The 12,936-nt window shown below is 51.8% G+C and overlaps 1 protein-coding gene across 1 annotated transcript in view; it reads right to left on the bottom strand.

The window, feature by feature from the left end:
* Nucleotides 1-12,936, bottom strand: part of SYNPO2L (synaptopodin 2 like) — a 68,743-nt gene that overhangs the window by 39,173 nt on the left and 16,634 nt on the right. The window contains exon 2 of the mRNA XM_026657811.1: nt 4,518-4,669. Coding sequence (XP_026513596.1) covers nt 4,518-4,669 — 152 coding nt within the window. The remainder of the gene's footprint in view (nt 1-4,517; nt 4,670-12,936) is intronic.

Consider the following 12,936-nt stretch of genomic DNA (forward strand, 5'->3'; position numbering starts at 1 on the left):
GACGGGGATTTGGAGCCCAAAAAGCCGGACATGTCCGGGAAAATCCGTACGTATGGTAACCCTACCTTTAAGTACCCTGACCCCACTCTAAGTACATTGCCTTTAAAAAAATCAGGAAGTTGAGTCAGCAGCTGCAGCTAGCAAGCTCTCTCTGTCCTGAGCCCTGTCCTGTCCCCACCCTGCTCTACATGGAAAAGGGGTAAGCGGGAGCAGGGGGAGGAGTAGGGGGGAGGGAGACACCCTGACATTAGCCCCCCTCTTCTCCCCTCCCCTGCACAGCAAGCAGGAGGTTCTTGGGAGTAGCTCCAAGGCAGAGGGCAGGAGCAGCACATGGCAGTGGGGGGAGGGACAGCTGAACTGCCTGCAATTGGTAGCCTGCTGGGAGGCTGCTGCACAGGGAACTTAGGGGAGCAGGGAGCTGATAGGGGGGCTGCCGGTCCACCCTGGTTCCAAGCCCCCACTAGCTAGCTTTAACAGGCTGCTCTTCCTGCAAGCAGTGGACAAAGCAGGCCGCTGCCAAACAATGTTATAAGAGAGCATTGCACAACTTTAAACGAGCATGTTCCCTAATTGATCAGCAACGTAACAACGAAACAATGTTAACTGGGACGACTTTAAGTGAGGAGTTACTGTACAGCACTACACATGTAGCTACACCCTGCAGCGGAAGGCAGGCTGTATCCACACTTGCCACTATGGTGCATAGCTACAAGCCGCAGTGCAAGGCTCTTGCAGCAGGCAAGCGCGGGATGCTACACTGCTAAAAATAGCAGCATTAGATGTGGGAGGCACGGCTTGGGCAAGTAGAGAGCCATGTAGGGTACATCTCTGGGGGTTCAGGCGTGTAGGGCATTCTACTCACCTAAACTGTGCCTCACTGTCTCCGCTGCTGTGTATACCTGTGCTAGCTGGGTGTGCAGTGTCAGTACTCTACACCCCACTGTACGTGTAGCTGCGCCCTCACAGTCATGTACGCACTGAGTCAGGACTTGGCAGTTTGGCACATGGTCTGGGAAAAGGTGGTTCAGAAGCGGTTATGCTTCATCTTTCAAACCAATAAACGCTTATGAAAGAAAAGCTCATATGGTGGCAAGGGAAACTTTCACCATGAGCGTTATAAGGGAGGCGGGGGCTGGATGTGTGCTTGTACTGCAAGTGCTTGGAGCAGGCGGGTCTCTTTTAAATGTAAGATTTCAGAGTGGTAGCCGTGTTAGTCTGTATCAGCAAAAAAAACGAGGACTCCTTGTTTTTTTTTTTAATTTAAGGGTTCACGAAAGATAATTTGGTGCTTGGCTGGATAGTAAAAAAATGTAAATGACAGGCACCTCCATCCTTTTTTCAAAAGGGATTGGGGCACTTAGGAGCCTAAATCCAATTGACTGTCAATGGAATTTTGGCTTCTAAGTGCCTAAATCCCTTTGAAGATGAGTCTTAGACTTCTCAGTCAGTTAGCTGTTGCAATGCTGAGCGCAACAACACCTACATACCATTAAAAATCTGGGTCTTAGGTATGTTTTAAAATTGTACCACTTGGCTTCCTCTCAATGACATGGAAGGGGATAAAATGTGAGAGCAGTGGGCAAGGGGGCTGTGTTCCATTTGGGCTCTGGGGAAGGGAAGAAGCGATAATTAGACTAGAGCAGTAGCACCATAGAGCTAACCAGCCTGGTTTACTCCAGGAACTCTGGCACTCAGGGCCTGCAGCACCTCATGATGCACTCTAGTGCCATCTGGCTAACTCACACGGGAATTCCCATTGCTACAACTGCTTACCTGGTGGGCACCATGGGTGCAAATCATGCAAGAGACAGCTCTGAATGAAAATGTGAACTGCTGAGGGGGCAGGACAGACTTGGAATTTGGTTCTGTTGGAAATGGGCTAGTTCGGGGCTTCTCAAACACTGCAATGGTGTGAGCCACATGCATATCTTGACAGAGATGTCTCATTCACACACCGCTTCCCACTGCTGGTTATTAGGATCACCTCCGCTCCCACTCATAGCTGCACAGGCCATCATCCCCTCCCTCATATGGCCTCCCACACCAACTCTTCCCTCTTGCTATCAGTGTCCCTTAATCCCTAAAATAAAAAGATGCCTGTCTCACTCCCTTCCTTCCCCCTGCTGCTTTTTTAAAAGTCACTTAGCATTACTCATTGTTGTGGGAGTCAGAGCTAGGAACAGTACCCCGGAGTCCTGGCTGTTAGGCCCCGTCTCTCACTCGCACACCGGAATCAGCACACTGACTCTCCCATCGGGAAGGAAATGAATGTTGTGCTGCATGAGAACATAAATATGGCTCAAGGAGCAGAGATGTAACAGGCAGCAGCATTTGGCAAGCCCCATTGAAGAGTCAGGCCAGCTAGTTATGTTATCCCAAAGCCATCTAATGCTGGCCTCTGGACAGCTGATTCACACACCCAGTGGGGAGACTGCCTGTGTCACTTTGCTAATTCAAAGTGTGTTGATTTTGTCCCAGTGGAATTTGTCCCAGCACCTGCTGCCTGCAGGTGGGCTCTGGTGTGGTGACATAAGGCCAGTGCTATTCTGGACAACTTCCGCAGGCCTCTCTTGTCACACTTAATCACTGGTAAGAGCCCAGAACCACAGGAGAACACAGCAGAATGTCTCAGTGCACTGGCTCACTCCAGCTAGACCAGGGGTGGGCAAACTTTTTGGCCTGAGGGCCACATCTTGGAGGGGAAATTGTATGCAGGGCCATGAATGTAGGGCTGGGGCAGGGGGTTGGGGTGTGGGATATGGGAGGGGGTGCGGTGTGCAGGAAGGGGCTCAGGGCAAGGGGTTGGGGTGCAGGAGCGGTGCGGGGTGCAGGAGGGGGCTCAGGGCAGGGGGCTGGGGTGCAGGAGGGGTGCGGGGTGCAGCAGGGGTCTTAGGACAGGGGGTTGGGGTGCAGGAGGGGTGCATCATGGGGTTAGGGGGCTCAAGGCAGGGGGTTAGGGTGTGGGGTGCAGGATGGGTTTGGGGTGCGGGCTCCAGCCCAGCGCCGCTTACCTCAAGCAGCTCCGGAGTGGCAGCGGTGCGCAGCGGGGCTAAGGCAGACTCCCTGCCTGCCCTTGCCCCGCGCTGCTCCCAGAAGTGGCCAGCATGTCCGGCAGTGGCTCCTGGGGGAGGGGTGGGGCAGGTGGCTCCGCTGCACGCTGCCCTCGCCTGTGGGTATCACCCCCGAAGCTCCCATTAGCCACAATTCCCCGTTCCTGGCCAATGGGAGCTGCGGGGGGTGGTGCCTGCAAGCGAAGGCAGCGCACAGAGCCTCTTGCCCCCCTCCCCTGGGGCCGCAGGGACGTGGTGCCAGCTGCTTGCGGGAGCAGCGTGGGGCCAGGGCAGGCAGGGAGCCTGCCTTAGCCCCGCTGTGTCACGGGGCTGGCAATCCCATGGGCCAGATTGAAAGCCCGTATGGGCCGCATCCGGCCCGCAGGCCATAGTTTGCCCTCCCCTGCGCTAGATGGAGACCTGGTACTGATTCCTTGTGGGTGGGGACATCCTGCCCTTTTCTTCCCTGTTTGAGCACAGTCACCCTCAGGCCCCACTCTGCAGAGACCATCAGCCAGTGTGGCTCTTTATCGCTGTGGAAGTCTCCTCACAGGGACATTCACTAGTGCTTTGTCCAGTCTAGGGTACAATAGGGGTGAATTCTGCACTCTCAGGGAGAGGGAGGAGTTGGAACCTCCCAGGGCTTTTCTATCTCTAACCTACAGGATTTACTCCCGACCTGGACTGGACCCTAATCCAGCAAACCCTAAAGCACTTGTTTAACTTCTCAGGAATAGTCCCACTGAAATCTATGGGCCTACTCATGTGCTTGAAGTTAGTCCCCTGCTTCAGTGCTTTGCTGGATCAGGACGTTAGCCAGCCGGACCTCTTGCAGGCCAAAGGAGGGGACATGTTTCGACGTATGCTTCTGACTTCTTTATGCCTCTGTTTCCATCCCATTATTGGCCTTTCTATGAAATGCTGTCATTAATGCACCATGCCATTTTTCCTTTAATGTAATTGACCCATGTGTAATCAAACCCAGTTGTACAGAATACTCATTTATCTAAAGTAAAGCAATGTCACTAATGTTACTAATGAGTGTGATGAACTGTCTTGTGTGAAACACTGCCTGCTGCAGAATGGAATCATAATTGCTCATCTATGAGTCATATTCCCTGTATTGCTAACAATGATTCTCTTAGCTAAAGCAATAGGAGCAGGAGGACCTGAGTTCTGTTCCCCACTGTTGCTGTGCAGTCTAATTGGCCGTGGAGTATGGCATAGAGACAACCAGGAAGCCCTAGGAGGCCATACATTTGTTGAATGCAAAGTCCTCCATAGGCCTGTTTTTCTGACTTGTTTTCATGCCCCAGTGTACTAGGACAAGGCTGCCCTGCCTTGTGTAAGCGAAAGTGTTACCCGCATCCAGCTGTGTGACAGCTGCTGTGCAGAATGAAGCTGCGCTGCAGGGGGGCTGTATCCCTGCAGTTCGCTCCCTGCCTGGAGCCCGCACTCGGCTGTTACCTTTTCACACAGATGTGGAGTGTGTCGCTGGAGGAGTCGATGATGTGCATGGCGCTGGCGTGGGAAAGGCCAGCACATAGCTCCCCGTTGATGGACACCAGCTCGTCGTTTTCCCACAGGCCCCCCCGGCAGGCTTTGCTTCTCTTGCGGATCTGGAAGAGGGAAAGCAGAGGGAGGTCGGGAGGGAGAGAAGGAGACTGTCTAACTCAGTTGCCTTTCAGTGACTGACTTATTCATTGTTCTGCAAACTGTCCCCAGATAAGCCACATGAGGGCAGGGGGTACTGCTTACTCAGAGCAAAACACCAGGGGCTGCTAGGAGGGTCGTGGAGTCTAATCCTGGCTGACCATAGGACCTCAATCAACCCTTATCAATCTCAGTGCCCAGGAAGGGTCCTTCTGATCTGCTAGGTGCAGAGCTGAGCTCTTCATTAGCCAGATTCCAATCTCTTAGTGTGAATTAACACCTGGATGCTCCTCTCCCTGCCTCTCATTCCCCACCCCACCCCCTGGTTTCAAAGAGTGTCTGTTCTTGTGGGCCAAGTATCAGGGGGTAGCCGTGTTAGTCTGTATCTACAAAAACAACAAGGAGTCTGGTGGCACCTTAAAGACTGACAGATTTATTTGGGCATAAGCTTTCGTGGGTAAAAACCTCACTTCTTCAGATGCAACATCTGAAGAAGTGAGGTTTTTACCCACGAAAGCTTATGCCCAAATAAATCTGTTAGTCTTTAAGGTGCCACCAGACTCCTTGTTGTTCTTGTGGGGAGTGAGTAGGGTGACCAGATGTCCCGATTTTATAGGGACAGTCATGATTTTTGGGTCTTTTTCTTAGATAGGCTCCTATTACCCCCCACCCCCTGTCCCGATTTTTCACATTTGCTGTCTGGTCACCCTAGGAGGGAGCAGGGGGACTTTCCCAATTAGCCCATAATCCGGCTATGTCTCAGCTTCCCCAGCTGGGATGGCTGAAGCCGTCTCTCCGGTGGTCTTGCAAATAGAATGTGCGCTATGCATAGGTGGCTTTTCCCTTTCTCCACCTCTAGACCCTTGGGATTGGGCCAGAAGAAATGACACCTGCATTGTAGGGCAGTGTTTCTCAAATGTGGCCACCATGGCCGCATGCGGCCAGCCACCAGAGGCCTTTCTTGCAGCCATAGCCTCCTGGGTAGTGATGGGGGGGAAGCTGTAGCCCCTCCCCCAGGGCTGCCAGCCCTGCCCTCCTTTGCAGCCACAAATGCCAGAGGAGCAGGCAGCTGGTGTGAGTTCCCGACCTTCCCAGGGGTGGTGGGGCTCTGGCTTCCAGCTTCAGCCCTGGGGTGGCAGGTGCCAGGCTCCAGACGCAGGGCTTCAGGCTCCATCCCCCAGTCAGGGGGCTTTGGGCTCCAGCCCTGGGCTCGTCCCCCCCCCCACTCCCTCTGGCCTCCACTGCCTCCCTACCCACCTCTCCATCCATGGCTTTCTGGGGCTGTGTAAGTCTACTGTGAAAAGCGATCTTTGTATGTTTGTTAATATCACTTTTCACTGCCTCCCAGCTAGCTAGTAAGTCTGCTGTGAAAAGTGATACATACAAATATATATATATTAGTTTTCACAGCAGCAGCCATACTAGCTAACAAATCTAAAAACAAAAGCAGCCAAAAAAGCAAAAGAAACAACAACAAACTATACAAGAATGTGCAAAGCATCTTATTTTGTTTCTATTCTGTTTAGGTCCAGTAAAGAATAGAGACAACTGTATGTTATTTTTATTACTGAGTCTGCAAAAAACCCCCTACATAAATAAATTACAATGATTTGGACATGTATATGTGCATATTTATTTGTTTTTCCTAATGTTAATTAAGTATCTTAGGAAAAATTGTCAGAGTGGCCACCAACAAGAGTTGGCACTCTGAGGCCACCAAAAATTTTCTTGTGAGAACCCCTGCGAGGGGCACTTGTAATGCAGACAGGACAGGCACGGAGCTTGAATAATTATTAGCATGGATTGGATGGTGGGTCACAATACCTTCAGAGAGCTCCATTCCTAGCCAGGGATGCCTGTGTCATGATGCTTGGGTGGTGGAGGAGAGTCTCACAGAAGTGTCCCTGAAATCTCTGCGCCATAAGACACCCTGTTCTCTGCCCATTATGCCACTGTGCCACATGCCCCAAGGGAAATGTCCATGTGGTAGGACCAAACATAGTGGTGGTACCATGGTGGGGTAAGTTACACACTGGGGGCCTGGTTTTCACTTCCTTTTCACTAGCGTGAGTCAGGAGTAACTCCCCTGCAGCCAAACACTGAGCGAGGAGAACCATGCCCTAGGAGTCAGCTGATTAGGAAGCAGGTGTTGCTAGCAGGTGTCACCTACGCTGAGATGGCATTCAGTGGTTATGCCAAATGAGTGCAGCTCCCAGCCATCTAGAATTCTGTGGGACCAAACACAGCCCCCGAGGCAAGGGGACATAGCACTCATTGAAATCAGTGGGAGCTGCTCCTGCTTCTGCCAGGTTTGAATTGCTCCCAGCAGTGTTGGGGCTGGTGCAGGCATGAATTAAAGTAGAAAGGAGCATGGCCTCCTGTGCTCCTGCTGGCTGCATTTCCTGCTCCACGCCCCAGCTTCTGCCTCCTAAGCATGTAACTTACACCCGTTGTGCCAGTCACAGAGGGCCCCACATTGTGAGAAGCTGAGTGCTTCCAGGGCAAGGTTCCAACAACACCTAGTGTTGGGTCCTCAGGGCCACGCCTGGGCTAGTTATGTTACTTTATCACTTACATCCACCGAGACCTGCCTTGGGCCAGATGCTGCCTTGTTATGCTAATGTAAATCTGGAGTAACTGCTTGGCAGGCATTGGAGCTACTCTGGATCTACACTGATGTAACTGAGGCTGGTGTCTGGTCCCTTGGCAGCAGCAGAATGACAGCAGGGATGAATCTGGCTGCCTAAGGCTCTCTTACACCCAGTGGATAGTTTACCATCTCTTTTACATCACTGCTGAATTTGGCCCAGAAGCTTTCCTCCCTTGGGAGCTGCTGTGCCACAGAGTGAAAGGTTTCTCCTGTGGCTGTGGTGGCGTTCCTTCCTGTGTCGCTCCTACCTCAAGCAAGCCTTCTCCAACGCTATAACTGTTACTAGGCAGCATGTTGCTTGTGGATTAGTGGGCAGTGTCAGTTATAAAGTCACAGGGGCTCGTGGCTATGTGTCACCGCCCCTCAGCCAAGAGGATGAGCGAGAGGCTGTAAGTCGCTCTACATGCCATCTGGCAAGTGGTGCTGGGCAGACACAAGCGCTACACCTTACTCCAGACGCTGAGTACAAGCCTTTGACACGGCCAGCTCTGGGGAGTGGAAGTCAGAGTCCTGATCATTGAGCACATGCTTTCCCTGTACCACTTGATGTTGCATTATTTGGATTATCACCTCTTCATTTAACACTACAAAGCTTCACTTGCATTGTAGACTGAAAAAGCGGCCCATTCTTTAAAGGCAGGGATGTACGGTTAAATGGAAACTGACAGGTAGTTTGGCCCCATAGTTAAAAACATAAAGGGACTGATTCTCATTTACACTAGGGCCCATGTACACCAAAGTGGCAGTGGAAAGCGGCCCTATAGTTGTAGTAAATTACAATAATACCCATTTTAAAGTTACTTTGTGCTGCCAGAGTGGTGTAAAGGGGCCTTAGTGTAAATGAGAATCAGGCCCCAAAAGCTTTTACAAAACCTATCCCTCATAGCATTTTCCCATGAAATTGAAAAAAAAAACGAAATGAAAACAGCTTTATTTGTGTCTGAATTGGTCCATTCCCCCAAGCTGCTTGTGCAAGCAAAACACATACACAGCTGTGCCAAGAGGGTCCAAATCACTATTACCAGTAGGCATGAGAGGAGAATTCTGGTCTGATAGCACTGGCCACGTTGCATGCACTTAGCACAGGTGTGAATGATAAAACAAGATGCAGGGCAGTGGGGACTCAGGCCAGTGATTTTTAACCTAACAGCCAATGGCTGAATTTGCAAATGTTTCCCATGGATTTCTCCAGGTCCTGCAGTGGCGGGGAGAGAGAAACGAAGTCCATGCCGAGCATTTTATATCAGATCTAGTGCACTTTTGTGGTGGGGGGGAACCCCACAGTGAGCCACAGGCCTGGGACATTTAATGTCACCCCCGTCTCCACTGAAAAGATGCATTCTCCCACCTCTCCTAGTGTGTTGCTGCTCGTCAGCCAGACTCCCTAAGGGTATGTCTTCACTACCCGCCGATCCGGCGGGTAGCAATCGGTCTATCGGGGATTGACTTACCGCGTCTCGTGAGGACGCGGTAAAATCGATCCCTGATCGCTCTGCCGTCGACTCCGGAAATCCACCTCGGCAAGAGGCGGCAGCGGAGTCGGCGGCAGCGCGGCAGCGGTCGACTTTCCCCCGTCCTCACTGCCAGGTAAGCCGACCTAAAATATGCAACTTCAGCTACGGTATTCACGTAGCTGAAGTTGCGTATCTTAGGTCGGAACCCCGCTGTAGTGTAGACCTAGCCTTAGATTGGCAGTAGCCACGCTCCTTAGAAAATGTGAGGGGGTTGCACAAGGTGCTGAGTTCCCATTTGGGGAGGAGGCAGTTGTAGGGGCCCAGAGAAGGGGGTTCCACTGGAGGGCTTGGGGACTGGCTGATATGCAGACTTAGACCATCTGCAGCTCTGGTGGGTGCATTCCAGAGGCGTAGCGAGCGCCCTCCGTACCCTCCGACCGGAGGGGGCCCTGCAAGGAAGGCGGCCCCTAAAAGTGGCAAAATAAATACCGCATTCCAGTTTCTGCATTGTAAGGGGCCCCGCCCGGACATATGTTCGGAGGGGGTCACCGTTCGGAGGGGGCCACGTTCTTTGTTGCTACGGCCCTGGTGCATTCCAAGGACTCCCATCTGCCAGTCAGAGTTGGAGTGGGCCTGTGGTCGAGGGTGGCACTGACCACCCACAGCAGCATCCCCCCACACACCCAGCAAAGCAGAGGGGTAGGAGGGGCAGCAGCTTTAGCGTGGGTTCCTGGCTTTAGCTGCACCACAGAAATCATGAACCAAGAGCACCAGACCTGAGCAGCCATGTTCCAGGTCGCAACGCCCAGAGCGGGGAGCTGGGCCCAGCCCCACAGGATGGGAGCCACTGCAGTGCAGGGAGTGCTGAGCAGCTCTCCAACACCACCAGGACCTCCCCTCCACACCCGGCCGGAATTCAGGCTGCGGTGCTGGTGTGGAGGGTGCTGCTGTGGGTGGTCTGTGCCCCCCTCAACCATAGGGACCGATTCAGTCGGGAGGCTGTGTCCACCCCAGGCTGGGACTGAGAAGATGGTTTGTGCTGTGAGTTGTTTGTCTTTATCTTGCCACAGCCTCAGAGTCTCAGCCCTGTGCTTTGCCTGCAGGCTTAAACTAGGGGCTGGCTCATCTGAGCGGACACATCCATCAGTTCAGCCTCCAATCTCTCCTCACCTTGGTTCTTCACCTCCTCCTCCTCCGCAGCCTGGAATGAGACCATGAGGGCCCATAATAAACCCTGCCTGGAGAGAGAACAACTCCTCTGCTCTTATCAGAGTCCCACCCCCTGCCCCCTCCTGCTCGGGGCAGCTGTTAGCCAGACAGACAGAGAGACAATAAAAAAACTCCACACCTCCCAGCTGAGACACAAGATACATCAGAGACAGGACACAGATGCAAGCAAGTCCCATGGGCATTTGGAGAAATACCACCCATTGCTCGAGGACCAAGAGGCTCCATGCTCGGCACCAGGTGGGGACTTGCCCTCAGACTGAGTTGTTTCTGATGTTGGAGAGAGAGCATAGGGGTAAGCTCTGTCAGCAGTATCAAAGAGGTTGCTTTTCCCATCCCATTGTGCTCCTACATGCCAGTTTGCGCCAGTTGGATGTGGGGATGGGGTGGAGACAGGCAGAACCAATGAATTGATCTGTCGGCCTATTTAGGGTCCTACAGGACCTTCCCTCACTGTAGTATCTGTGTGCTGGCCAGGGTGGGTGAGCATGGATGCTGGATGCACCCCCAGGCGGGGTGGGCATGGATTTGGGTGCATTTCATGCTTTCAGTTTAGTCAGGTTTGGACTTGGGGGAGGCAGGATGGACAGAGATCTGCAACGAGCAGGCTGAGGGGCATGATTCAATAACAGGCTTTAGCTGTGTTTGGGAGGGACTTTCCACTCAGCCACCAGCACAGGATCCTGGAGACTATGGCCTGGGCTGCGCACAGGTGTGCACCAGAAAAACAGAAGAGACAGGTATTTCAGTGCTAGCCCGTGTAGGCCAGCAAGGGGACTCCAGCTCCTTCCCATCCTCCCTCCTCCTTGGAAAAAGAAGCCAATTCCCAGTACAGGTGGAGAAATACAGAGCCTAAAAATAGGATGAAAGGCTTCCCAGCTGTCAGTGCTCCTGGATCCAGCTGCACATGGGTGTATCAATCCCTTCTCGGAGCAGAGCTAGGAACAGTGTATTCACAGAGCAGCTGGATTCTGCTGGGAGTTCTGTGTGAGCACAGCCCAGGGCTGAAGACAGCAGAGGCTATTATGGGAAGAGGAGGAAATATGCACATCCTGCAGAAAGGATGGGGCTATTTGGCAGCCATGCCAGTGTGGAGCAATATGCCAGTGACATCCATCTCTGGATGGGGAATGGCACAAACATGCTGACCACAGACTGGCCAAGTCACAGCCTGCGCACCTTGCTCAGTGGGAGGTCAGTAGACATCACAGGCCAGGCATGCGGGACAGGCTGCCATGCCGGCTGCAGGACCTACTCACCTTGTCAAAATAACACCCCCTGCTGGCCAGCCAGGAACCGTAACACCAGTAACTGGAAGGAGTGTTTGCCTATGGTCCTGGCTAGGAGAGAAAGGTGTTGGACAGCAGCTATACCAATGAAATGGGAAATGACAGGAAAAGCGGAATTTTAAAGGAACCTGAGGGAAATCCTCTCTGCACCCTGCACTGGCATTGTGGGGTGTGAGCCCCTTGCAACCCCTTTCTTGTCAATTTCAGAAGCTGCTTTGGTGAGCTCTGAGGAGGGGGCCCAGGATGGTGACCTCAATGCTAAGGACCCTTGGTGTGGGGGCTTCTCTAGGGTGCCACTATGCTTGACACCTTTTGGAGAAAAACAAACCCCAAAGAATCTTCCCCTCCCACCAGTTCTCTGAGCATCATGTATCTTCCTGGCCTGCTGTTCTCCCTGCCCTATTCACCTCACATTTTCGTTAGAACTGGGATCACCTTCCAAAGGGCTAATTCAGCCCCCTCTGGCACCAGCAGCTACCATGGTGAAGAGATTCCAAAACCAGATGACACCTGGAGGTCCCCAGAGGGGAGCGGTTTTTCATTCCTCTCAGTCTCCATTTCATAGAAATCATAGAATATTAGGGTTGGAAGAGACCTCAGAAGGTCATTTAGTCCAATCCCTTGCTCAAAGCAGGACCAACACCAACTAAATCATCCCAGCCAAGGCTTTGTCAAGCCGGGCCTTAAAAACCTCTAAGGATGGAGATTCCACCACCTCCCTAGGTAACCCATTACAGTGCTTCACCACCCTCCTAGTGAAATAGTTTTTCCTAATATCCAACCTAGACCTCCCCCAATGCAACTTGAGACCATTACTCCTTGTTCTCTCGTCTGCCACCACTGAGAACAGCCGAACTCCAACCTCTTTGGAACCCCTCCCTCCACACTTCAGTAGTTGAAGGATACTATCAACTCATTCGCTTCTGTGGGATGACACACATGCTTACACTGAGGCATGTGTTTATGGCCTTTCCTGAATCAGGGCCTTGTTCATTTATGCAAATGAAAATACAAGAAATGCAAACATGTCTAAAACAGGGATGTGTTTGATACCCCCCCCCCCTTATGACTGTATTCCTTGTAGATTGCAAACTCTTTGGGGAGCAAACTTTTGTGTTTGAGCAGCACCTAGCACAAGGGGAGGGGGCTGACACAGATGGGAACTTCTGGGTGTCCCTGTAATATAAATGTTTGTTATAATTTTTATCACTGTCTCCATTAGGTGCCGGTGAAACTAGGAAGTGGAGATTTAAAGTTGATCTTTGAACCCATTGGCTCAAATGGAAGTTGGTTACATTTCTGAGTGGTTTTTATAGCTCATGGTTTTCCTGCTGTTTACATTTTTTTTTTTTGTTTTATTTTCAATAGTATGGGTTACTTCTGATATGAGGGTGAAATTCCCATTTAAATCAATGTCACTGGCATATGCATTTGAGGGCAGAATTTGGACTGATATTTCTAGTCTAAATCAATACTAATTAATGATAATGCCTTCTCTTGAAAAAATCTCTTATACACAGTACTCAAACCCTAACTGTATCCCCACCACTGTCTGTCTTAAGTACTTAGAGACCTTCATCACCATAGGATCTGAGTGACTCGTAGTCTGTGAT

Source organism: Terrapene carolina, unplaced genomic scaffold, assembly GCF_002925995.2.
Source record: "Terrapene carolina triunguis isolate 2854851 unplaced genomic scaffold, T_m_triunguis-2.0 Scaffold310, whole genome shotgun sequence".
Classification (NCBI taxonomy): Eukaryota; Metazoa; Chordata; order Testudines; family Emydidae; genus Terrapene; species Terrapene triunguis.